Source organism: Engystomops pustulosus, chromosome 6 (assembly GCF_040894005.1).
Source record: "Engystomops pustulosus chromosome 6, aEngPut4.maternal, whole genome shotgun sequence".
Classification (NCBI taxonomy): Eukaryota; Metazoa; Chordata; class Amphibia; order Anura; family Leptodactylidae; genus Engystomops; species Engystomops pustulosus.
This window is the reverse complement of record NC_092416.1, coordinates 127457940-127484987: the sequence shown is the minus strand read 5'-3', so window position 1 is coordinate 127484987 and position 27048 is coordinate 127457940. Positions and strand designations below refer to the sequence as shown.

Below are 27048 nucleotides of genomic sequence, written 5' to 3'. Positions count from 1 at the left end.
CGCCTCCAGTAGCACACTGGGGGAACTGTCCATCAGGCTAGTAACCCTTGCTGGACCGGGCTGAAATGCAAGGAGCAGGGTATCCCTGTGATCTTATCGAACAGGAGAATAAAGCAGACATGTCATTTGGAGCGCTCAATGAAAGCTGTAGGATCCAAGCCATTTTTTCTCCAATTTCACAACCTTTTTTCTCGCTTACCAGTACACCGCATGGGATATTAAATATCGTCACTATAAAGTGCAATTTGTTATGCAGAAAACAAGTCTTCATACAAGTCCTCATATGGAAAAATAAAAAAGTGAGGGATTTGCGAAGGTGGGCAGTGAAAAATGAAAATGCAATAACCAAAAGGGGCCTGATTGTTAAGGGTGTTAGAGATTTTTATTTAGGGCTCCAACAACACTTCTACATATGTAAAGTGATCTCCAAATAAATCATTATTGGGGAAGATAAGATGACTGCCAGTATCGGGATGAAGCACAGAAAGACACAAACACCTGGTCATAAGCTGCACTCAAAATCACACTTTATTTATGGTGCATAGTGTGTATATAGAAAAATCCTTTGCATAGGATGTGAAAAGGCGATAAAATACTGAAAATAAAATTGATGAACTCTATGTATCATTTCTTCTAGAAATCCTAGATTCAAGGGAAACAGGGTCTAATCATTCAATGTACCGTGGAGTCAGCGACAAATACTATCTCTAAACAGATTACACAAAATGGTGTCTGAATCATGAAATGGTTGACAGTGAACAAGATGGCATATGGCATATGATATCTCTCACCTTTCCACCCTTTTGAGTATTGCATGACCTGTAACCTCCTCAAGAAACCTCCTCAAACTCTAGGTACCTTCTGGTGGGCTAAATACTCACCTGCTGGACTTTTTAAGGCTTCACCAGATTCCCCAGAGGCCAGTTACTCTAGGGCTACAGGTCTGCATACTAGTTTACAGGTTTGTAATCTGGCTGGTTCTTCAATCATCCTCCACTCCGGGTACTTCTCCTGTCGTGGTTCTTACTGCCAAACGCCCATCCATCTGGGGCATGGTGGACACAAAGTGAAGAGTGAAGTGTCTACTCCAGTTTCTTTGGGGCGGTGTCATTCAGGATGTACTTGCAACAAGCTGCTCCCACCCATCTTACAGACTCCTCCTTTCTCAGCAAGGATCATATCCAAAGCCATACGGTTCTGGAACGCCATGATGGGGGTTGCATCCAGCTGTTCAGCTACGCCTCCAAAAGCATCTCGGATATAATTCACAAATCTCTGTTGGTTACATTCTCTCTCTTAGAGAATACCAAGGGATTCTGGAGGTCTACTTTTTCTTTGTGTGCCTGATCAAATTTATCCTTGGAGATGACGAGGAAGGGATGCACACATTTTATCACAGCACACTCACCTTCCCAGCCTCGAGACAAGCTTGACCTTAACTATAGGGTCTGTGGGAAGTAGAAGCCTAGTCCGGGTGCACACTCAAAAAGTACCTCAAAGGGGAACATTCCTGTCTTTCTGTTGATGGTGGTCCTAACTGAATAGAGGGCAGCAGGAAGGCACTTGGCCATGGTTTCCCTGTTTCTTCCATGGCCTTCTGGATCTTTAACTTAAGAGTGCCGTTTAATCTCACAACCCTACCACCAGAGTCTACTGCATCAGATTTTATAATGGCAATTTGCATTTACTCCAGAATGTTATAAAGCGTGATCAGCTTAACAGCAATTAATTGCAAAGTCAATATTTGCCTAGAAAATGAACTTTTTCCCCCAAAACACAGGACTGCCTTAAAAGGAGCAGCTAAGATTGTTTCAGTGATTGCTCCAGTAACACAGGTGTGGGTATCGATGAGGACAGGGCTGGAGATCAATCTGTCATGATTAAGTAAGTGTCACACCACTGGACACTTTAAAGGAGGCTGGTGCTTGGCATCATTGTTTCTCTTCTGTTAACCTTGGTTATCTCTAAAGAAACAGGTGCAGTCATCATTGCACAAAACTGGCCTAACAGGGAACAGTATCGCAGCTAGAAAGATTGCACCTCAGTCAACAATCTATTGCATCATCAAGGAGTTCAAGGAGAGAGGTTCCATTGTTGCCAAAAAGGCTCCAGGGTGCCCAAGAAGGACCAGCAAGCGCCAGGACTGTCTCAGGAAGTGTTTCAACTTCAGGATCGGGCTACCAGCAGTGCAGAGCTTGCCAATCTTGCCTCATGCCAACTGTAAAGCATCCTGCAACCATTCATGTGTGGGGTTGCTTCTCAGCCAAGGGAATCGGCTCTCTCACAGTCTTGCCTAAAAACACATCCATGAATAAAGAATGGTACCAGAATGTCCTCCAAGAGCAACTTCTCCCAACCGTCCATGAGCATTTTGGTGATCAACAATGTCTTTTCCAGCATGATGGAGCACCTTGCCATAAAGCAAAGGTGATAACTAAATGGCTCAGGGAACAAAACATAGAGATTTTGGGTCCATGGCCTGGAAACTCCCAGATCTTAATCCCATTGAGAACTTGTGATCAATCATCATCGAGAGACGGGTGGACAAACAAAAACCAACAAATTGTGACAAAATGCAAGCATTGATTGTACAAGAATGGACCGCTACCAGTCAGGATTTGGTCCAGAAGTTGATTGAGAGCTGCCAGGGAGAATTGCAGAGGTCCTGAAGAAGAAAGGTCAACACTGCAAATATTGACTTGCTGCATTTACTCATTCTAACTGCCAATAAAAGCTTTTGTTACATAATATGATTGCACTTGTATTACTGTATGTGATAAAAACATCTGAAAAACACACATAAAAACCAGAGGGCAACAGATCATGTGAAAATATAATATTTGTGTCATTCTCAAAACTTTTGGCCATGACTGTAGAGTGCCTGTTCTACACCCAGGAGGGAAGACCTGCTGCGGTTGAAACATGCGTCGGGGTTGCACACCAGGTAATAGTTTGTCCTTCTTCCTGTCACCTTAGCGCCATTTTATTTTCGACACCTTCTGGGGCTTATTTGTTCATCACTGGCTGTGCTGCTCTTCTGTGATTCAGGGCGTATATTGTTTGGTAGCTATTGCACACTTCCTACTTTACTGCTTGTTTAGCATGTGTATGTATACTAGCTCTTATGTTTTGCTACCTATTGTCATATTATATCTTTCCCTGTCATTTTGTAATATCTATTATCTGTATTACTCTCTTTATACTTTACTTATTTAGGACCTATTACCTGTCGTGCATTGTGTATTTCGCCCTGTGATGCACTCATATTTTATATATATATATATTTTTATGCTTTCTATGTGTAATAAAGATGACTATTTTTCATTAATTATTGTGTAGCCTTGTTTTCTTCCTCTTTACTTCTTTTTTTTTGGTATTTCTTGAGATTTCTTAAAGAGGTTTTTGGATTTTCTGGTATAAACTACTGTCAGATTACCTAGAGTACTAATTAATGTATGACTTATTGTTTTTTGTTTATGACATCAACTATAGGGTCTGTGGGAAGTAGAAGCCTAGTCCGGGTGCACACTCAAAAAGTACCTCAAAGGGGAACATTCCTTACTTTCTATTGAGGGTGGTCCTAACTGAATAGAGGGCAGCAGGAAGGCACTTGGCCATGGTTTCCCTGTTTTTTCATGGCCTTCTGGAACTTTAACTTAAGAGTGCCTAGAGGGAAGGGGTTTCAGTAAGTACCTGTCCAGTGAAGTGGGTTCCACTATTGGACTCTATGATCTCTTGGAGTCCAAACCTGCAGAAAATCTCACTCACCAACTTCTTGGCTGCAGCTCTGGCAGTAGTCTTGGTCATGGGAAAAGCTTCTGGCCACCCTGGAAAGAGATCAATGCACACAAGCACGTATTCCTACGTACCACTTTTTGGTAGCTGGATAAAATCCATCTGCAGTCACTTTAAGGGATACAACGGCTTGGGTGTCACCTTCTGTGGGGTCTTTACGACTTTACTTGGTTTGTGGCGGGCATAGACAGGCTTCCACTAGTCTAGTGACAGGGGTAGTAATGTCCAGAGGAAACCACTGGCATTTTGGATGTGTATGTGTATCCTTATGCTATTTGACTTACTACCGGATAAATGGCTCTGGGCAAAATAGGCAAATCAGCTTTCCTCCACACTTCTCTTCTGATGAAACTCGGGCCACCAGGGACTGGAACCCCTGTGGATTAAACTTTTCAGGCTCAGTACTCACCGTTGAGACTAACAGACAGTGTCTGGGTTCCATCTGTGCGGCTGCCTTTGCAGCCCTGTCAGCCACATCATTGCCCGTGGCTTGTGGGGTTACCAATTTTGTGTGTGCTTTTACTTTTTTTTTTATTATCGCTTGTGGAAGTAAGAGAACATCCATGAGCTCTTTAATCAGTGTGCCATGCTTTAAAGTGGTACCTGCCGTAGTGAGGACATCTCTAGCCTTTCATATGGGATCATAGCAGTGTATAGAGTCGGTATAGATGTTTGCCCTTTTACCTTCCGCCAGCTGTAGTGCTGCCTTGAGTGCTGTCCAATACGCCTCCTGCACTGACCTGTGTGGAGAGAGTGGTTCTGCTTTTACTACCTCATGTGTGCCACTGACCATTGCATATCCAGTGTAGAACCGTCCGTCTTCTCCTGTAGACCTGGAGACATTTAATAATAAGAATAATAATTCCGTTATTTATATGGCACACACAGAGCTGCACAGAGCTCGCCAAATCGGTCATATCTACACAAAAACCTCAACATCTAGGATAAGCACGCAGTGCACAAGATACGCAGTGCACTCCTAGATACGCAGTGCACAACAAAGCAAAAGGTTTGGTGTAGTGGGGTGTGCCTAGGGCCGGGGCAGAGCAGTATTGCCAGCTTAAGGCTGTGGAATGTATCAATTGCCTCTTGACTGAGGGCAAATAGGGAAGAGACAATGTAGCCATAAAGGCGCTGCATCAGGCTGCAGGAAGACCTTATCCTAGACCTGCAGTAGTTGGCCAGGTCTAGAAACATGTGAAGAGGCTTAGGGCCTCAGGGCAGGGGGCACTTTTCTATACTGCCAGCTTTCTTTCCTCTGTGAGGTGTCTGTCCATGGCTGAGAATCAGTGGCCTAGGAAGACCACCTTCTCCTGGCAGTACTTGGGTTTGTCCCTGGAAGCTTTGCAAACCTTCCAATAGAAAACACATAAGGTCAATAGATGCATCCTGGCAAACCTGTAAAGTAGGGGCAGACAACAGTAGGCCATACACATACTGTAAAAGAACAACATCAAGTGAGGGGGGAACCAATATGCCAGTACTTCTTCGAAGGCCGTGGAGTACTGGGGTTGGGGGAGTTTTGCCCCCCTTGTGGGAGTCTGCAGCAGGTATGCTGGAAGACTAAGTTGGTAAAGGCAAACAGGTACTGACAATTTTCATGGAGGGGTACAGAGAAGAAAGCTAAATCAATAACAATGAAGAATGTGGCATTCTCAGGCACAGCTGCTAGAAGCGTGTGTGGGTTAGGAACCACCGCAGTGATTGCCTCAGTGCACTTGTTGATGGCCATTAGGTCATGGACCATCATACATGTATCCGGCTGGTTTTTCTGGATCTTTGTCTTGACCGGGAACAGATAAATTATTACTGAGTCTCACATCAATTTTTTCCTCCCTGTTCGGGACGTCTTTGTTTCCTAGAGTGTGGGCAGTAAATTCAGTCACTTTGGTAGTGTCCCTCCTCCCCGCAGTTGAAGCAAGCCCCCTTGAGTCTGGCTGCTGGGGCTTCTGTAACTTCTGTCAGTCTCACTTTGGCAGTGGTTTGTCTCTGTTCCCCCTGGCTTTCTGTAACAGTCTTGTTGGTACCTCTAGAGATTTCTCTTCTAGACTGGTGTACAGTCTGTTATGCAACTTTGGTAACAACCTGGCAAAGTACATTACATGTTAGTCAGGTGATCCCATGTGTCCAAAAGCAATAAACAGTTCTCAGTAGAATTCTTCCACTGACTGTTTAGGTCTCTGCTTTACCTAATATGGGGTTTGCCCTTTGACTAGGTCCCACATCCCCCAGAGAAAAAAACACATGCTACTCAAAGTCTCCAGGTCTTGCCAGGTACATTTAAACAAGGTGTTGGTGTTGATAAAAAAAGGAAACACAAGTCATAGGCTCTGTCATAGGGTTGGGGGCTTTTCTTTGCTTAGAGTCTAACTCTGTTCTTAAGTTCAACGTGGAGGATAGGGGAAACATCTACACCATCTTAGAGTGACATTAGGTGGCATAAGCAAGGCACACTTCATTCCTCTATACTCCAAGACTGCACTTGTCCGTGCTCTGAGATAAGATAGACATACCAATATTCCAATTAGAAAACAATTCCACAGCTCCGCCCCTATCTCCCTCTTCAAGCTCCAAAAGTAGTAAAACCCTTTGCCTGTGTATCTTTCATGTGAGATACAAACTGAGTCGCCTTCCTGGGTCTGCATTGCCCTTGGCTCAATTTACTCTGTCCACTACCCATCATACAACTGCCCAATATACAACTGCCAAAGGAACCTGTCCCCACAGACCCAGAGGATGCCGACATCTCCTTTTACTGACCCCCAAGAAAAGTAGACACCTGAGACTTTCACAGAGGAGTCTATACCAAGTTGCTGTCCTTCAGACTGACTCTACACCAAGTCAATAGGGGTCATTTACTAAGGTCCCGATTCGCGGTTTCCCGACATGTTACCCGAATATTTCCAATTTACACCGATTTTTTTTTGTTGCTGGACGTGCGCTTACCTTCACCAAGAATAGGATCGTGAACTCCAGTGAGCCTCGGCGGACTTCAGCGCGGCATTGACTCCTGGTGGACGTCGGAGGAACTGCCTTAGTGAATTGCCGGAAGACCTGAATCCACCGCAGAGAACGCGCCGCTGGATCGCGGATGGAACGGGTAATTAAATCTGCCCCAATGTCCGTCAGACCCTACTCTATATCACCAGGTACTTGCCGCCCCACAAGGCCATTCAGAAGGGAGTGGAACGCACACCTTGCCAGGGCAGGTCTCCATTGTACGTGCACAAATTTCTGAGCTCTATATCCCTATGGGCAACCCTTATTGACAACCTGTCAAACAGTATTTGAGACACTATGATAATCTGACAATCACCAACAGAATACCTCCCACTCTGGCACTGTGGACAGCTAAGGGTTACTTCCTCCTTCCTGTCTCACAGCTTCAACATACATTACAGACTGTCAGTCACTGTCCGATCACCTTGTGGTTCTTTGCCACAATTATAGTGAGAGCACTGTTATATATGGACATTTAAAGGCAGAGTACATAATATTACACAAGGAATTGACCTTACCCAATCCATCGGGTCAGTGTACCGGAAGTGACAGTCAAGGTAGCCAATAAAATGTAGGCTTATCTTACAGTGCTCTTTGTCAATTCTGATCACTGGCCGGTCCAGAGGAGGTGACCTGAATGGTCAAATATCCACTTTTAGTAGCGCCATATCTGTGACAGATTTTTATCCAAGGCTCCAACAACCCTTCTACAGTTTTAAGGTGACCTCCAGATTTATCGTTACAGGGAAGGATAAGATTGCTGCTGGTACTGGGATGAAGCTCAGAAAGACACAGATACCTGGTCATAAGCTGCACTCAAAATCACACTCTATTTAGGGTACGCTGTCGTGTATATAGAAAACAGAAATCCTTTGAATAGGGCGTGAAAAGGTGATAAAATACTGAAATGCTATAGGTTGGCTTGAATATATTTTGCACAACTCTCAGAAACACCCTTAAGCTGCTTTTCCCCAAAATAATCTTGATGAACTCTATGTATCATTTCTTCTAGAAATCTTAGACTCCAGGGAAACAGGGTCTTATCAAAACATGACCTTCAGGCAGGAGCTGCAGAGAAAGACAAGAGCCAGTGAAAAATACTATCTCTAAACAGATTACACAAAATAGTGTCTGAATCATGAGATGGCTGACAGTGAAAAACATGGCGTCTAGGTGAACAAGTTGGGGTCTGGAGAGAAATATGATATCTCTTACAAGGGTTTAAAGGAGAAATGTACAATTCTTACCCGATTTTCATGTTTATAACATTTAGTCTCAAAAGCAGCTTTTGATGTTATAAAGCAGCAGCCTCAAACACCAGTGTCTTGGCGATGACAGGATCAGTGAGATGAATAGAGGCAGTGTACATGAACATTTTGCAATGCAAAATTTTTTTCTAAAAAAGTGATTAATGTCAAGATTCAGGGGTAGTGGACCCACTGAACCACAGTGGACGATGACGTAAGCCAGCACCTGGGAGCAGAAACTAAGTGGCAACCGGTTTCCTTGCTCCGGTGTGGTACCACCGAGTCGGTCCACAGGTATGACTTTGTTCGTAGCGATGGCGAGGTATAGAGTCGTGAGGCAGAATCGTATTCGGGGACAGGTAGAAGGTTGAGACAGGCAGCGGAGGATCAAGATCAAAGTCAACGCAAGAGGTCAGGGCAGGTGGCAGATGAATGTAGTCAGGAACGGAAACAGGGTCCCAACAGAAATTTTCAATACAAGGAGCATATAGGAAAGATTTCTCGATGAGCATATAGGGAAGCTTTCACAATGGCACGAGGCTTAAAGACCTACAGGGGGCCGAGGAAGAGGCAGTCCATTTATATGGGCAGGCGTCCAGGAGCAGGAGCAATTAACGGTGTGCTGGCCCTTTAAATCTTACCGGGCTGTAGGGGCACAGAGAGGCACATGGGTGCACCTGTGACCCGAGATATGGGTCGCAAGGGAACTCATGACAGTACCCTTCCCCTTCGGCCTCCCCCTCTTCTTGGTTTTAAGGAACCTCTGAAGAAGATTATGGTCCAGGATGTTGTCCTCAGGCTCCAAAGACCTCTCCTCAGGCCCGAACCCCTTCCAGTCAACAAAGAAGTACCACATACCTCTCACCGTCAAGTCCAGAACTTCTTTTATCTCAAAAGAATCAACCTCAGAATCAGGAGGAGGAACTTGCCGGGAGAAGTGGTTTAGAATGATTGGCTTCAGAAGAGAGACATAGAAGGAGTTTGGTATACCTGGTGGGAGTTACAGTTTATAGGCCATGGGATTGATACGCCTCAGCACCTTCAATGGACCCAAGAAACGAGGACCAAGCTTGTACCTGGGAATCTTCAGCCGGACGTATCTGGAAGACAGCCACACTTTCTCACTTCTTATCGGCTTGGATTTTGTACGTCAGACAACCCAAAGTCCGATGGGTTTGCTCCCAGATGGATTTAAGATCTTGAAACAATTCTTCCACTGCAGGATCTTCCAAAGGAACAGACAGAGGGAGAGGTGGGCGTGGCAGTCGTCGATAGACAATAAAGAAGGGGACAGCCCCGGCAGATTCAGAGTCCAAGGAGTTATATGAGAATTCTGCCCAAGATAAGAGGGAAGACCAGTTGTCTTGTTGAGCAGAGACAAAGTGAAGTAGATAGCAACCCAAGGTCTGATTTACTCTCTCCACTTGTACATTAGACTGCGGATGATATGCAGATGAGGAATCCAATTCAATTTGTAATTGATTGCACAAAGAACGCCATAAATGTGGAAAGTAACTGGACCCCTTCAGATGATGTGCAGAGGAAGTCCATGTAGTCGGCAGATGTGGATGAAGAACAAGTTGGCAAGGCAAAGGGGCCGATGGCAGATCTGGCAGAGGCAAAATGGGACATCTTGGAGAACCAATCTGTTACCACCCAGATGACGGCATTACCAGAGGAAGGTGGAAGATCTATGTCCCAAGTCCACGGGCAGCTGGGTATCCGTAACTGCAGGAGAAGACCAGCTGGTTTGAGATGATATAGCTTGTTTCGGGCACAGGAAGTGCAGGAGCCCACAAAATCCCGTACATCCTTGACCAGGTCGGACGTAGGTCTTGCCAAAAGGAAGCTGCCAAAAGGTCCACTGGAGTGGCAACAACCATTCGTTCAGGAGGAATGACATGCCAAGGAGGTTCCGAGCAGAAATGGGGAATAAATTTCTGGTAATAATTAGCGAAGCCCAGAAATCTCTGTATCGCACAAATAGGTGCTGGGTGTGGCTAATGTACCGCATAGAACTTGGTAGGATCCAGCTATAGACCCCTGTCAGAGATTATATATCCAAGGAAGACTCTTCTGATGGAACTGGCACTTCAGCATTTTGGCATATAGGCATATTCTTGAAATACCGAAGATGTATTGCACAGTCTAAAGGGCATGACCAGGTACTCAAAGTGACCATCCCGAGTGTTAAAGGCCATCTTCCACTCGTCACACTCACGGATATGGATAAGATTATATGACTCCTGAAGATCCAATTTCATGAAGACCAGGTGGTTAAATAGTTCCGTGATCAGGGGTAGCGGGTACCGGTTCTTCACCGTAACTTTATTAAGACCATGATCGTCAATGCAGGGACAGAGAGAACCGTCTTTCTGGGACACAAAGAAGAAACCAGGACCAGCAGAAGAAGAATACTTGCAGATAAATCCCTTGTGTTAATTCTCCTTGAGGTAGGCCGACATGGCTTTGATTTCGTGCATGGAGAGTGGGTAAACTCAAATCTGCGGGGGTGATGTGCCCAGGCAACCATGGAAGGCCCGATAAAACAGAGGATGTGGAACAGGGAAGCACATAGAAGGACAGTCTCTCTTTCTGGAATAGAACTTGGTCAAGGTTTGCTCTCTCAACTAGGGGCGCTTCTCCCAAGAACCCAAGGTGCGTGCGTTTTCCTGGATTCTGAGGCAGAACTGGACAAGTCTGGAGAAAGTGTTCCCGGCTGGAACAATAGATGCAGAGCTTGCCCTGTCTTTGTCTGGAGCACTCTTGGGGTGTTAGCCAGGTTTTATCCACCTGCATGGGCTCCTCGGTAACAGACCCAGAGGGCAGCAGAGGGGGCCTTTGGAAGACTGGAGCCAAACAAGGTCATCGGAGCCTGGCTTGCACTAGTTCAGCTAGCTGTTCTTCGAAGCGTTCAAAGAAGCGGATGTCAATCCGGGTGTCCAGAAAAATCAGGGAGCTTAGGGAAGACTGCAGGTCCTGTGCAAACAGGGCCTCTGATCAGACATCCCTTTTTTAAAGGTATCGATCAAGGCCGCTTCATTCCAGGAGAGTATGGAAGCAAGAGTGCGGAACTGCAAGCATAGTCACCAAGAGAAAAGTCCCCTTGGCGCAAGTTCAAAGGCGGACCGGATTTCTGCAAGGAATACGGTGATATTAGCTGTGACCGGGTCAGTCCTGTGCCATAGAGGGGTGGCCCATGCCAGGGCTTTCCCAGAGAGAAGGCTGACCACAAACGCCACCTTGGACCATTCTGTGGTGAACCGTGAAGACATCAGTTCCATGTGCAAGGAACACTGAGTGAAGATTTCCCTGCATTAATTGGCATCTCTGTCATATTTAGAAGTCATGGATAGTCGCAGTCTGGGTTTAGCAGTGGTTAATGTAGCTGCCATAGCGGGAGATACCGTGGGAACTGGGCGCCGCTGGGTAGCCAAGAATTTCTGCAAGACGGAGGTCAGCTGATCAAGTTGCAGGCCTTGCACAGCAATCTGCTGGGACTGCGGAACCTTGGTGGGATCCATGGCCTGATCTAACTGTCAGGATTCAGTGAGTTGTGGATCCACTGAACCACCTCGGACGATGACATAAGCCGACACCTGGGAGTCTAAGTGGCACCTGGTATTCACCAGAGCCCGCTGCAAAGCAGGTTGGACTTGTTGCGTCGTGGTGCCGCTAGATCAAGGCGAAGTAGGTAGCACAGACAGGCAGCACAGGATCAAGGTGAAAGGCAAAACAAGAGGTTAGGACAGGCAGCAGATGAACATAGTCAGAAAAGGAACTGGGGTGACAGGAAATCTAAATATAGGCAAGGAGTATACAGGAAAGCTTTCTCAATGGCATGAGGAACAAAGATCTGTCAAGGAACAGAGAAAGAGGCAGCCTGTTTATTAGGGCAGGCAGCCAGCAGCACCAGTTAGTGATGCGTTTAAATCTCACCGAGCAGGTGTGCGCCAAACCACAGGAGACGCCATTGGAGCCTGGAGAGGTGAGTGATGCTGCGGCCTAGCTGCAGGGGCAGGGAGAGGCACATGGGTGCGCCTGTGACCCAAGACTGAAAAGTTCACACAGTCGAAAAATGGTAGAAATGAATATATCATAAAAAATAACACCAAGTTATTAGCATCAGAAAATGGCAAAACAAAGAATATTTTTCCAACAAATGTTTTCATATTTTTGAATTTATTAAAACTTATAAATTTGGTTCCCTCAATGATTAAAGCAACCCACAGAATAAAGTAGAATGTAAAATGAAATCCGTAAAAAAACAAGCGTGCACCTATATGCCTGTGTTTTTTGCACCTACTTTTCTACACCGCCAGTGTCCTACTGTGGGTCACGGGAGACACTGCAGCCCGCCAGATTCACTACTAACCTATTCCACCAGTTCACCATCAATCTTCCCATTACACCTAGCATCAGGCGCCACGTGTTCACTCCTTTAAACTAACCAGTTTTCATCTTTACCCTGTCATTATTCCATTGTTGATTGTGGTGGTTTTCGTTAAGTGATCTCATGGTACAACAAAATGGCTACATTTATTACATGTCTGCATTTCTCCTCTGTGGTGTGTATACACAGATTGTCATGTCTGTGCCTGCTGTCTCCTCTAACCGTGCTGGTAGGATTTGGAGACACTGGGGGTCATTTACTAAGGGCCCGATTCGAGTTTTCCCGTCGTGTTACCCGAATATTTCCGATTTGCGCCGATTTTCCCTGTATTGCCCCGGGATACATCTGCAATGTTAAAATACATCTGCAATGTGTTCTTCACACATATATATTGTTCTTCACATGCTATTTTGGGCGCACCGTTCCGCGCGTATCTCCCGACAAGTAAGCAGATGTGCCGAACATCTGTAATCTATTCTGCACTGTGTTCTGCACTGTGTTTTTCTCTTAAATGATCCTGTGTTCACTGTTTTTATTCTATTCTTCATTGTGTTTTTTTAATTAAATGATCGTTCGCGAGCAGGGGAAATACTGTTATTCATGTCACCTAGCAACCCTTACGTTTAAAACGCATTGCACTCGCATTGCACTTGCAATGATTGCGAGTGCAATGCGTTCTTGATGCATCTCCATAGACTTGAATGGGGCGTGAAAAACGCGCGTGACTCGCAAAAGTAGAGCATGCTGCGATTTTGACGCGCGTGAAAACGAACGCAAGCACGCGCGTGAAAAAGAACGCTAATGAAGAAAGACCCATTGAATACAATGGGACAGAGTGCAATGCAAGTTCTGCGCGTCAAATGCACGCGCAGAACTCGCGCGTGAAAAATGCCAGTGTGGAAGGGGCTTAAGTGTCCAGGTTAGCTTTGACTCCTTGCTGGTCAAACTGCTATCTTGCTTTGTTTCTAGCTCTCTTGTATTTCTGGTTTCAGAATTCTTGCATGTTTATTGACTAGTCTATTCGGATTGTGTTTTGGTTATTTATATTCCCAGCTGTTGCCGACTCGAATTGTTTACCTCGCCTTATTGTGGTTTTTTTGTCAGTATTGTTACATGTTCACACCTTACCCAGGGAGGGAACGTCGCCCAGTTATTTTCCTCTGTTTAGAGGGGACCCAATAAGTAGGTAGGGACAGATTGGGGGTCTCAGTGTCAGGGCTCACTGTCCTTGTCTGAGTCCTGCCATTACACAGATGCAGTATTTTTAAAGTTGGGCTGTGGACTTCTTCTTTCTCACATGGCAACATCGAACAAACCCTGCATTTAACTTTAACTTAAATTTAAAGAGGATGTAAATGTCATAAATCTTGCTCTTGTACAACACATTTGTTTTACATGATACCTTTATAATGAACACCTCAGATGCTGAAGAACAGTTTTGTCTCTTCTAGCTTATAGCTCTATGGACACATATTGCAGTGAATGATCTGTATAATGAATGACAGAAATCATCAAATGTATTTAAAATAATCAAATGTATCTTTTATGTTATGATGGATCCATCTCCTGCTGCTGATGTTGGTGTTGTGCAGGGATGACCATCAATAATGTTTGGGACAATTTGGAGGGAAGCCAATTAACCTATCAGTATATTTTTGGGATGTGGGAGGAAACCGGAGTGCCCGGAGGAAACCCACGCAAACACAGGAAGAATATACAAACTCCATGCAGCGCTATCCATGAGCTTTCTGGACCCAGCTGCTGCAAGGCCCCAGTGCTAACCACTGAGCCTCTGTGCTGCCCTAGGATGGATTAGAAGACGTCTTGGTGGAAAATACCACAGGTCTTGATGACTTCTTCATGTGCTGCCTTCTTGGCTCTGGCTGATGGTAGAGCCTGATGGTCACTGATGGAGGTTTTCAGGTGGGGTTTATAAGAACCAGCCGGTTCTTACAGTAACCACAGCAATACTTCTCAGTGTCTAAAGAGGCCGTCCATCGTCCATAACTAAAGAGGCAAAGATCAAATAAAAAACAAATCGTTAAAAAAACATGTCCAAAATCAATTATAAATCCACTACATGTATAACTGCAGAAACCACTGACAGAAAAGGAAGTAGTAACTAACACATTATATGCATTCGAAAAATAGCACCAGAGGCCTGAGATAGATGAACACCATCCCAGAACTGCCCACCAGTATGTCTATAGTAAATGTAATAAGGTGGCATAAAGTTGGCAGTTACCTGGCTTGGCATGCTGTGCACTGGTAGATCACGGTGTAGTGGATCTTATAGTTGTGGTACGCTGTGATGGGTGGAAGATCAGGGAGAATCTGTGCCACTCTCTCGCAGTACGATTCCCACAGCCAGCCATGGCCAGGCTCCACTTCTCCATCTAGGATCCAGCACGCAGCATGACACAGTTCATGGATCAAAGTGTCTCGAAGTCGTTCTGCAGAAAGAGGAGACGTTACTTATAGTCATTTGTAAAGACACATGGAAGAATACAGCAAATCTCTAACTTCTACCTGATGTGAGACCTACCGGCAGAATCACAGACTTTATCCGATAACTGTATGAAGGCTTCGCGCTCTCCATTATTCAGCTGGTATCCGGTGCGACCAGATGTTCTTCGCAGCCTTTTATTCCAGCTGATATCCATGGATGCAGGAAGCTACAGGACAGAAGGAGAAAATATAGAAATGACAGAGATACAGGAAACATTGGCCCACCATTCACTAGGTCCTCATTTCACCCTGTACTGGGCTCTATATTACAATGTATACCTGGTTCTCAAAGACAGTTCTGTTATAAAATTTGTACAGACGTCTTGTAAGCTCCTGTCTGTTCCCACGGAAGTTGGTCACGAATTTGGATATTGGAGAAGACAGATTCTTCAAGAAATCATAATTGGTGGGACGCTCTGATCTCCTGTTACTAGAATTATAGAAAATCAAACATTAATAATGTAAAGAGCATACAACATGTAACACAAACTAAGAAGACAAGCAACATATAATACTGCCACCTAGTGAGCAGATAACATGAATTATAAAGCGTGGTTGATATAGAAATAAATTACCTTGCTGTCTCAATATCCACGAAACTAAACCGGGGAGAACTTGGCTCTGGAAAATAGGACAAATATCATCATTTATTTCTAAAGAATTCAGATTTTTAATCAATTAGAAGTCTAATTTCTTATTTTACTGGGAAAAGTGATAATGAAATACCTGTCTGTATATAGAGCAGATGAGGGCCTGAGCCATCATCATAATCTTCAAGGCTCCTCAGAGACCTTGGAAGTGGCTGAAACTAGAAGAACAAAACATAAAAAAACAAACCTTTAGGTTAATATAATAATATAACACATAATGTTCCATCTACACAGAAAACCTGAGATACAGACCATACATGAGAGAAATGAGCGCTCACCTGATGGAGGGTCTCATCACTGCTGCTGTCCTCTATATCGGACGCAGAAATCCTACGGCATTTTTTATTAACCAGTAACTGTGAAGGAATAAAAATAAGAACTTAAAGTTTGTATCACAGCATGGGCTCTAATATGTGATTTAACAGGTCACCTTGGATCTGATCTTAAATAGTGTTCTGATTGTATGGATAAACAGTAAAATAGATTAAAAAAGCACTTTTTTTGCTAGAAATTATCGATACAAAAATTAATAATGGCCACCACTTACCTGGTCTTTGCCGTCGCTGTTGCCTGTATCAGACTCGATGGTAAAGCAACGTTTGGGCATATTTTTGTATTCAATTTTGCTTAGCAGATCAGCAAAATCCTAACTCCACAAACTCTATCACCACACTAAGTGTGGACGGAACCAGAACTTTTATCCCCCCTAGACATTGTGACACCATCGTTCTAGAACATTGGTATTGTGACATTACTATGAGGGCTGTGGGACATACACTATATGCAATGTACATATATATATATATACCGTATATACTCGTGTATAAGCCGAGTTTTTCAGCACAAAAAATGGGCTTATACACGAGTCAATTAAAAAAATTTAATTATATACTCACCCCAGTGCGCGTCAACAGCGGAAGAAGACATGGCCGCTCCCTGCAGGCTTTTAAAGAAGACGGAAGGTTGAAGAGGAGCCGCGAAGCAGAAAGAGGTGGAGCCACGCGGACATCGGGGGAGCCGCGCCGAACATCGGGGCCGCCAGAGGGTGAGTATATAAGTTTATGTTTTTATTATAATGGTGGGCTGGCTGTATACTACAGGGGGCAGGCTGGGCTGGCTGTATACTACTGGGGCAGGCAGAGCTGGCTGTTTACTACTTGGGGCAGGCTGGGCTGGCTGTATACTACTGGTGGCAGACTGGGCTGGCGCTATACTACTGGGGGCAGGCTGGGCTGGCTGTATACTACTGGGGGCAGGCTGGGCTGGCGGTATACTACTGGGGGCAGGCTGGGCTGGCTGTATACTACTAGGGGCAGGCTGGGATGGCTGTATACTACTGGGGGCATGCTGAGGTGGCTGTATACTACTGGGGGCAGGCTGTATACTACTGGGGGCAGGCTGGAGTGGCTGTATACTACTGGGGGCAGGCTGGGCTGGCTGTATACTACTTGGGGCAGGCTGGGCTGGCTGTATACTACTTGGGGCAGGCTGGGCTGGCTGTATACTACTGGGGGCAGGCTGGGCTGGCTGTATACTAGAGAGGGCTGGCTGTATACTACATGGGGCAGGCTGGCTGTATACTACATAGGACTGTCTGGCTGTATACTACATGGGTCAGGGGGCTGTCTGGCTGTATACTACTGGTGGCAGGCTGGGCTGGCGCTATACTACTGGGGGAAGGCTGGGCTGGCTGTATACTACTGGGGGCAGGCTGGGCTGGCGGTATACTACTGGGGGCAGGCTGGGCTGGCTGTATACTACTAGGGGCAGGCTGGGCTGGCTGTATACTACTGGGGGCATGCTGAGGTGGCTGTATACTACTGGGGGCAGGCTGTATACTACTGGGGGCAGGCTGGGCTGGCTGTATACTACTGGGGGCAGGCTGGGCTGGCTGTATACTACTTGGGGAAGGCTGGGCTGGCTGTATACTACTGGGGGCAGGCTGGGCTGGCTGTATACCAGAGAGGGCTGGCTGTATACTACATGGGGCAGGCTGGCTGTATACTACATAGGACTGTCTGGCTGTATACTACATGGGTCAGGGGGCTGTCTGGCTATATACTACTGGGGGCTGGCTAGCTATATACTGGGAGGCTGTGACCAATGCATTCCCCACCCTCGGCTTATACTGGAGTCAATAGGTTTTCCTAGTTTTTGGTATATATATATATATATATATATATATATATATATATATATATATATTCAGGCGGTCCCCTTACAAGATAGGTTCCATTGGTTTGTTCTTAAGTTGAAGTTGTATGAAAGTCGAAACTATATATTTTATAATTGTAGTTCCAGGCAAAATAAGATTTTTGCCCCAGTGACAATTGGAGTTTTAACATTTTTTGCTTTAATGGGAACAAGGATTATCCATAAAGCTTCATAACAGACACCTTACAGCTGATCATTGTTGTTTGGGACTAAAGTAAAGCATCCAGAGAGCTTGACCAGAGGTCACAGTGGGCAGATGGGTCTGTCTTTAACTAGGGGTCGTCTGTAAGTCGGTTGTGTCCTTAAGTAGAGGACTGCCTGTATATATATACTGGATTTATAGATAATGTACAAATCTAATCAATAACTGAATAACTAAAACAAACGTTAACATAAATATTACACTTCCCTTTATATCAGTAATAAAAGCAACCCCTTATTAGACAGGCATCAGTGATGTGTTTATGTATACAGTACATATGTATATGGCACTGTATGTGTGTATATATGTGATGTGTATATGCTCTATGTGTGTGTGTGTGTGCGAACGTATAAATGTGAGTAGTGTAAATGTGTTTGTGTATATATGCGTGTAATATGTATATTTTAAAGTGGGAAGAGGGGCCTCTATTCAGAATTCTGTTATGGGCCTGCCTCTCCTAGTCCCCCTCACCTCATTACGGTTTATCACGCCCCTGATGGTTTATCACGCTCATATTACAATTGAGAACATTATTTTGTACTGTATATAAGGCAGATTACGGGGGGAGGGGTGTGCAGAGCGAACCCCAGGGCCTCACCACTTCGCCCCTTAAATGGGCCGCCCCCTCCAAATCCCCTCAGCCGTCTAAACTGAATAACCTCAGGTTTAGTAATCTATCATTGTATTCAAGTCCCCCCATTCTCCTAATCATCCTGTTTGCTCTCCTCTGCACCCTCTCCAGTTCTGTCCTTTTTGTACATTGGTGCCCAAAACTGTGCACAATATCCCATGTGTTGAGTGACAAATAATTTATATAAGGGCAAAGCTATGTTTGCTAGCATTTTTTCATTTGATAGCAACTTAACACGAGTTATCCATGCATCCTATCCCCCCCCCCTCCCTCCCAGCATTGTCCTTTGTCTCATTCCCTATAGGTGGCGATTCCTGTGCTGGGAACCGGTGTTGGATACCTTGGACATGTAGTGAGCGGATCCTCCTTGCCCCTGTGGGACTCTCTGCGAGCCTTCAACCCCGACATACCATAATATTGGATGGAATATCAACAACTGGCCTCCTACATTACCTCTGATGCTGACTCTAGATTTGGCTCATCCCCAACGGCCCTAGTGGCCCTCCTTAGGCCTCCATCCCCTCCTGAACATGTGCTATTCCAACTATGCCATGTTATTGAGTGAATCTTCTCATGGGCGACCGGGGTTAACATATACCTGGAAGACAGTGATGTCGGTGGAGCTTACTGATGCATAATGGGAAAAAGCCTTTCTATTCTGCCACAGATTGCCCCCACCCTGTTGTTCCCAGGAGAATAATGACAAAGAACTATCAATGTAACACAGGTGCCCTCTCATGCTTCACAAAATGTATCCAACAGTTTCAAAACTCTGTTGGAGGTGCGGTGCAGAGGTGAGATCAGTGTTGCATATGTGGTGGAGCTGTTCAGGGATACAACCTTTCTGGCAAATGGTGTTTGATACCTATAACCAGGGCTGAGCCCTCTCCATAGCTGTTAAGCGTTTTCTGCACATTGCAGGGCGCCGCCATCTTGGTGAAGATTGTCACTCACCATGACATCATCGGGAAACAGCGATCTGGTCACATGACAGCCTCAGGTCATTTGAAGATCAGAGGCTGTCTTGTTTTAACCATGAGCAAAATCCCATATACTGTAGTATGGCACATACTGTAGTATGGCAGTATATTGTAGGATCAATCAGACAACCTAGGATTAAAGTACCCTAGGGAGTCTGAAAATCAGTAAAATAAAATAAAAAATACATTTAAACAAACAAAAAATTCAAATCGCCTCCCTTTCCCTGTCCCAAAAATGACTCCACCAACAGCTCCATGCACCAAATTATCAAAAGCGCCAGAAAATGGCAAAATGAAGAATTTTTTTTGTGCAGGAGGTTTTAATCTTATCCAAATTTGGTATACCTGTGATTGAACCCAAAGAATAAAGTAAACATGCCATTTGAGGCGCACAGTAAAAGCTGTAAAATTCAAGCCCACAACAAAAACTTGCAAATGTGTTTTTTTTCACCAATTTCACTATATTTGGAACTTTTTCCCACTTCTTAGTACATGGCATGGAATATTAAATATCGTCTCTATGAAGTGCAATTTGTTAACAGGAAACAAGCCAACACACAGCTCTTTACATGTAAAAATAATAAAGTTGAAGAGTAAAAAATTGAATTGCAAAAATAAAAGGGCCTGGTCGTGAAGGGGTTAAAGAAACCTACAATTTGATATGATGCATTATGAAGCAAACATACCTTGAGACTGCTCTAGCTACACTGATGCAGGTTCATATCTTGGTTAATCCCTGTGCTGAGTGGTTTTGCTGATAAAACAACTATAAAATTATGATAATGAAGCTCTGTTGTTTCTATGGCTGGTTCAGAGCTTCTCCTAGCACATTAGTTATTCGCTGCTGCACAGGATGACGTAATCCCCGGGTTGTGCCTGAAGGCAGAATAATCAATTGCTGCACCATCCTGCTGCTGTGTCTGAGTGATCCAGCTCAGGTTGATTAGTCATGTCTTGACTAACCTCCATGTCTGATGAAAATCTCCAGCCTGACCCAGCTCTCCCAAGGTTCTGAATGTTATAATTGTTTTTTCAGCATAACCACTCAACTCAGCAATTAATCAAGATATTATCCTGCATCAGTGTAGCTACAGCAGTTTCAAGGTATGTTTTCTTCATAATGCATCAAATCAAATGGTAGGTTTCCGTTAAGGGGTAATGTTTTATTAAAGAATTTGGCCACTTTATGTAAATGACTGCAAATACATTCCAGCATAACTTACTGTTGTCAGTCATATGTACACAATATTAGGATTCTGCCTGTACCCGGCGGCTGTGACCTCTTTGGTCACATGTTTGTTTTCTAATAAGGATTTTACAGAACATGTAAACAATTGCTCCATGGAATAAATTAGCTGTAATTGCTAAAAAAGGAAGTGCATTAGAATGAAATTCCACTACCATCTATGCGGATAGCCTCTATGGCAGTAAAAGTGACAACATGGAAATTCTGTCACAATCACAAGGATGCTTGTAACCTATAAAGCTACATGCACATGAATGTTGTTTTTGGGCTGTGTGCTAGCTATTGTTTCAAAGGATATTACAGGATTATAAAGAAAAAACTAAATCCTGTAAAAAAAATAAATAAATAAAAGGTAGCAAAAATGGAAACTGAAAGAAAAATTGCAATGGAGAGTAAAAATAATCGCAAATTATGTTTCAAATATATAAATAGTTATAAACTAAATACAGAGAGACTCTCTGAGAAATAACTTAGGGGTCATGGAGGAGGGGAACTGTCTTTTCCCATGAGAAATGACAAGATGAGGAATTATGTACAGCCTCTATTAAATGTCAGATGCTTAACGCAGGAAGAGGTACTGCCCTGCTTCAACGCCGCTGAAATAGACAGATGGCATATACCCAAGGAAACTGCATGAATTATGTGCTGTGATAGACCATTATTTCTAAAATTTGAAGATTCATTAAAGTTGACGTTACCATGTGGGTGCCACAGCAATCAGTATTTGGGCCATTTCTTTTTAATATTTGTATTAATGACCTCTTAGAGGATTTGCACCGTAGACTTTCAATATTTGCAGATGATACCAAGCTCTGTAAAGTAATTAATATAGTATAGGATAGTATAACATTACAGAGGGAGTTGAAGAAACTGAAGGCCTGGGCTGACAAATGCCATATGACGTTTAATGTAGATAAATGTAAAGTTATGCATTTGGGTCGAGGAAATTAAAATTATAATTATGTGTTAAATAATACATTTCTTGGTAAAACTGATGTAGAAAAAAACTTGGGAGTATTGGTGGATGGTAAACTCAATTTTAATGACCAATGTCAGTCGGATGCTGCGAAAGCAAATAAAATTATGGTATGTATGAAGAGAGGAATAGATTCTCCCGATAAGGACATAGTACAAATCACTGGTAAGACCACACATGGAACATTGGGGGTCATTTACTAAGGGCCCGATTCGCGGTTTCCCGACGTGTTACCTGAATATTTCTGATTTGCACCGATTTTCCCAGAATTGCCCCGGGATTTTGGCGCACGCGATCGGATTGTGGCACATCGGCGCTGGCATGCACGCGACGGAAATCGGGGGATGTGGCTGAACAAAAACCCAACGGATTCGGAAAAACCTCCGCATTTAAAAAAAAAAAAACATGTGCTGCGAAAATTGCACTTACCTTCACTCAGCCCAGCTCGGTGTATTCCATTGCGTTCCGATGCTCTTCAGCGCAGCACCACCACCTGGTGGACGTCGGAGGAACTACCTTAATAAATCCCGAATCCAGCACAGAGAACGCGCCGCTGGATCGCAAATGGGCCGGGTAAGTAAATCTGCCCCATTGTGTCAAGTTTTGGGCACCAGTGTATAAAAGGATATAGGAGAACTGGAACGGATGCAGAAGAGAGCAACCAAGATTATTAAGGGAATGGGGGGAATAGAAAACTAACATAGACAAAATTTGGGATTATTCAATTTAGAAAACAGACAACTGAGGGGAGACCTCATTACAATGTACAAATACCTGAATGGACAGTACAAGGATCTCTCCAAAGATCTTTTTATACCTAGGCCTGTGACCAGGACAAGGGGGCATCCTCTACGCCTACAGGAGAGGCGATTCTACCATCAACATAGACAAAGGTTCTTTACTGTAAGAGCAGTGAGACTATGTAATGGGAATTGAACTTTTTGTTAGCGGTTCTGTTGATCCAGGGGGTTATTCTGACCTCCATATTAGGCCATATAGTGCTACTCAGCTAAGCCTAAGGGTGGGCTTATAAACACAAACGAATATTAATAATTGTACATAAGGAGGTTAATCAAACCTATAACAATATACAAGGCAGTTATGACAAGGGACACTGAATGCTCCTCTCAACTAAATAGGAAAATCCATTGCGCAAAAAAGAACACGAGAGGAATGACATACACTAGAATATGGAAAATGAATAAACAAGCTTTATTAATCACAAATCATGATAAAACAAATGTGTTAAAAAGTATGGCTACAGGAGAGACCAAAATTTACATAAGCAGCAACCATTGTACATGAGATCAGTAGTGATAAAAGGCATAATAAGGTAACCAACCATTATTAAGTATGCCAATCTGGACCACATGTAATGTTAACCATATCAAATGCAATGTAGTAACACTAAAGTAAAAGCGTAAGTACATTAGTATAGAATAATGGTCCGGATCCCTATGACCATGGTTACCTGGCTTGCGAAATCCCCCAACGCGAGGGGGGAAAGACCGGCGGGTTGAAACGCACGTTGGGGGATTTCGCAAGCCAGGTAACCATGGTCATAGGGATCCGGACCATTATTCTATACAGGCAGTCCCCAGGTTACATACAAGATAGGGACTGTTGGTGTATGTAAGTTGGAACTGTATATTTTATCATTGTAACCCCAGCCAGAACTTTTTTGGTCTCTGTGACAATTGGATTTTAAAAATGTTGGGTTGTCATAAGAATCAGGATTAACAATAAAGCTTAATGGCAGACACCTTTGATAACTGTTAGAGCTGATCATTGTAGCCTAGGACTTAAGTACAATAAATTACCAATATCCAGAGGTCCGTTTGTAACTAGGGGTCATATGTAAGTCGAGTGTTCTTAAGTAGGGGACCGCCCGTACTAATGTACTTACGCTTTTACTTTAGTGTTACTACATTGCATTTGATATGGTTAACATTACTTGTGGTCCGGATGGGCATACTTAATAATGGTTGGTTACCTTATTATGCCTTTTATCACTACTGATCTCATGTACTATGGTTGCTGCTTATGTAAATTTTGGTCTCTCCTGTAGCCATACTTTTTAACACATGTGTTTTATCATGATTTGTGATTAATAAAGCTTGTTTATTCATTTTCCATATTCTAGTGTATGTCTTTTTTGCGCAATGGATTTTCCTGTGGGCTTAGCTGAGTAGCACAATTTCAATCAGCAGCAGGCAGTATTCTGATTTATGTTGCAGTCTTATAGTTGGTCAATAGTGAGGAGAGTTCTCCGATTTAGCCAGATACTAGGGTTTCAATTGCAATAGTGCGATTGGGGTAGTTCTATCCATAATCGCTACTGCCCTATATAGGAATTATTCAGGGGGGAATTGTTCAGCTTTGGATAGAATCTTAATTTGTATAGAGGATGGAATCCCATGGTTCCCAATCACCAACAACTTCAGCTGTCTGTGTTTTTAATAGACTTCACTAATAACTGTTCTTAATGTAAATATAATAAAGGATATATTTTAACCAGTTACAAAAGCCCTGGTGGATAAGGGATATTGTTGGTCGCTAGCCGTGCAACTATTGGTTTATTAAATATTGTATTTATATCCCATCCACCCGGTGGTACATAACTAATTGGATCAAGCTATCTATTCCCTTCATTGGTAATTGAATGTTGTTAGGAATTGGGTTTGCATCTAATTTGCAAGTTTTTCTAAAAAACAAAGTTGTAACTTTCACATCTGTAATCGGGTGATAATTCAGGGTCATAACTGCAGAAAGCTCCCCCATGGCAAAATTTGCAGGGAGGTTGTCACAAAAAAAGCCACAGAAGTGCACATGCACCACAAAAAGTTGCAAAAAAACAATAAAAAAAGCAAATACAAAGGTACATGTGCTCCAAAGTGCCCAATAGTCTACTCCGCTAACGGCTGTGAACCCAAGGGTTGCATGTAAGTTTTCACAAGCTGCAAAATGTCTATTTGTAAGTCAATTTTCTTTTCCTCTGGAACTTTCTTTAAGTAGGGAAGGAGAGACTGGACGAACAGGTAATCTTCATCTTTCTCATTGTCTTTTTTCTTCTTTAGGGAGTCGACCATCCCAATAATTTGGCTTTCAAAGTCCCCTAAACCACTTCCCCCTGACTTATTCCGCTTGGTACGTGGGGGTTCAGGGATTTGTGTCACACGTTCTGGCAATGGACTCTGAGGAGGTTCTGAGTCACTGCCTTCAGATTTAGGACTTTCTTGCGTGTCCGATGTTTTTCCAGATGTTCTAAAAATGTAGAAAAATAATTCTGTAACAACTCAATGATTTGGAAAATGGAATTTGGAAAATTGGTAAAGGTTACTCACGATCTGCGCATTAAAGTGGGTTCCAAGAATGTCAGCTGGTCGTAGAACATGTATCGTTTCCGCTTTGAAGGCGACGATCCGCTCCTTGCTTCCTTCTTCTGCAGGTGTAGCTCCCTCCTGAAACAGTCCTTTAAGGATCTCCACCGGGTTTGGATTTCCTTAGCTATTATAATACAATATTTTGTGTGAGTTATAAATATTCAGTGGCAAAACTGTTCTGTGTGAAAGTTCAAGGATCTAGTCTACACTAAGGTCTAAGACCGCTTACACAAGCAGCATGTGCTGTCTAGAACTTCTTGCCTGACAACTGAAACTGAACTGACATGCTGAATTCTGTTCCGGTTGCTAGTGTTTGTGTCAGATGTTCCAGCCAGCACACGAGTTTGACGTGTAAGCAGCTCCAAACAACAAGTTTTACTTCACTCCTCTCTATGGAGCAGTCAGAGATTGCTGAACACTGCACTGTGAATAGGGCCTAACTTGTTTCGTGGAAAAATCACTTAAAAAATCTTCTACAGACATCATCGGAAATATTCCAAAATTAGGAGTGCAGTTTTAGGAATATGGTTAACCTGTTGCATGGGACTTTTCCAGAACTTACATAAAGAGGGTTATCTAGTTTTCAGATGGGGGAGATTCAAGTAAAGTCTCCAGCTACTACAACAGGAAGACTGTAGGATTTGGGGTTTCAGTGGTGGGACCCCCAAGGATGACAAGAACAGGGTCAGATGTACCCACGTTGAACCCTGGGATGACCGGAGATACATGTATGGGTTGCCACATTCATCTATATGGATCTGATGGAGATAACCAAGCACATACTCAGCGATCTCCATCATCTCCATAGAGATGCCCGCGCATGCATACTGTTCAGCACCATTCTAGTGCTAGACAATTACTTCAGCGTATGCAATTATCTATTGGCTTAGAAAGGTTTCAGCTTATTAATAGATAGTAAAGAGATGTTGAAAATGGTCAAGAATTTATATCCATTTTCACTATATATATTTTTTTGAGAGTAAACCGGTCATCTAGCCCAATCTAGATTTTGCTAATGCTTTTACCCTTGCAGCTTTTCTCCAGGTGACTACTCTCTTCCCATCCTGGTACAAGGACGGCACAGATCTCATCCCAGCATCGCTGTTTTTTGTTGCGGTCGCTGTAGTTGTCCTCTTGCTGGTCGTACACGGCCGGGCGTTTCTTAACCTCGCTGATGAGAAGATCTGTGTCCACAATGAGCCGAGACGACTTCATTTCTAGGCCGTGGCCACAACTGGCAGCTCTCTGCCGATTCCCTGTGGATGGGAGGTGATGTGACTATGGGATGGACCACAGGTATTGGAATGGACTACCAGTAATAAGCCTCAATGGGAAAATGTTTTTGTCCGGCCCTTGTATGTATGGGATGTTGGGATGTGACTGGTGATCCTGTTATGTATGGTGGATTCATCACTGATGGTTATTATGGGATGGATTTTTCTGTAGTTCAACTTTAGGATGTGGAGAGCTGGTGATGGCGCTGCCTACATAGAAGGTTGTTGCCTCAGTCCTCACTAATAACTTTGTGCCTGTGGGGTCACTTTGGGACCGTGGCGGGCCCGGCTCTTTTCTAGAATTCTGCGAGGAATTACTAAGAAGACCCGAGACGTGGCCATACATTTAGCCACGCGTTATCCTTGTCGGGATCTGTGAGCATTATAAACGCCCTGCTGAGGCCACTCCCCGCCAGCTTCCTATATCCCCATGTGTAGCCTTCTGTCCATCGTTCCGACCGGCGCCGGCTCTGTCCGTCCTGCTTTCAGTGACACAGCAAACTCACAACTCATTCATGCCCCAAACTAAAATGGCTGCCGCAGACTGGC

At 43.9% G+C, this 27048-nt stretch overlaps 2 protein-coding genes across 2 annotated transcripts; both read right to left on the bottom strand.

Annotated features, from left to right (window-relative positions):
• Positions 1-13987: 13987 nt before the first annotated feature.
• LOC140066063 (germ cell nuclear acidic protein-like) lies at positions 13988-16243 on the bottom strand. Its single transcript, XM_072113614.1, has 8 exons — positions 16141-16243; positions 15872-15949; positions 15670-15751; positions 15519-15564; positions 15223-15373; positions 14981-15110; positions 14681-14888; positions 13988-14442 (listed from the first exon to the last, which is right to left on the bottom strand). The coding sequence occupies exons 1-8, from the start codon at positions 16198-16200 to the stop codon at positions 14355-14357; spliced, it is 843 nt and encodes a 280-aa protein (XP_071969715.1). The 5' UTR covers positions 16201-16243; the 3' UTR covers positions 13988-14354.
• A 7076-nt stretch (positions 16244-23319) lies between these two features.
• On the bottom strand, positions 23320-27036 carry LOC140064258 (uncharacterized). The gene is made up of 3 exons (XM_072110969.1): positions 26251-27036; positions 25187-25349; positions 23320-25106 (listed from the first exon to the last, which is right to left on the bottom strand). The coding sequence occupies exons 1-3, from the start codon at positions 26438-26440 to the stop codon at positions 24749-24751; spliced, it is 711 nt and encodes a 236-aa protein (XP_071967070.1). The 5' UTR covers positions 26441-27036; the 3' UTR covers positions 23320-24748.
• Between the last annotated feature and the right edge of the window lie 12 nt (positions 27037-27048).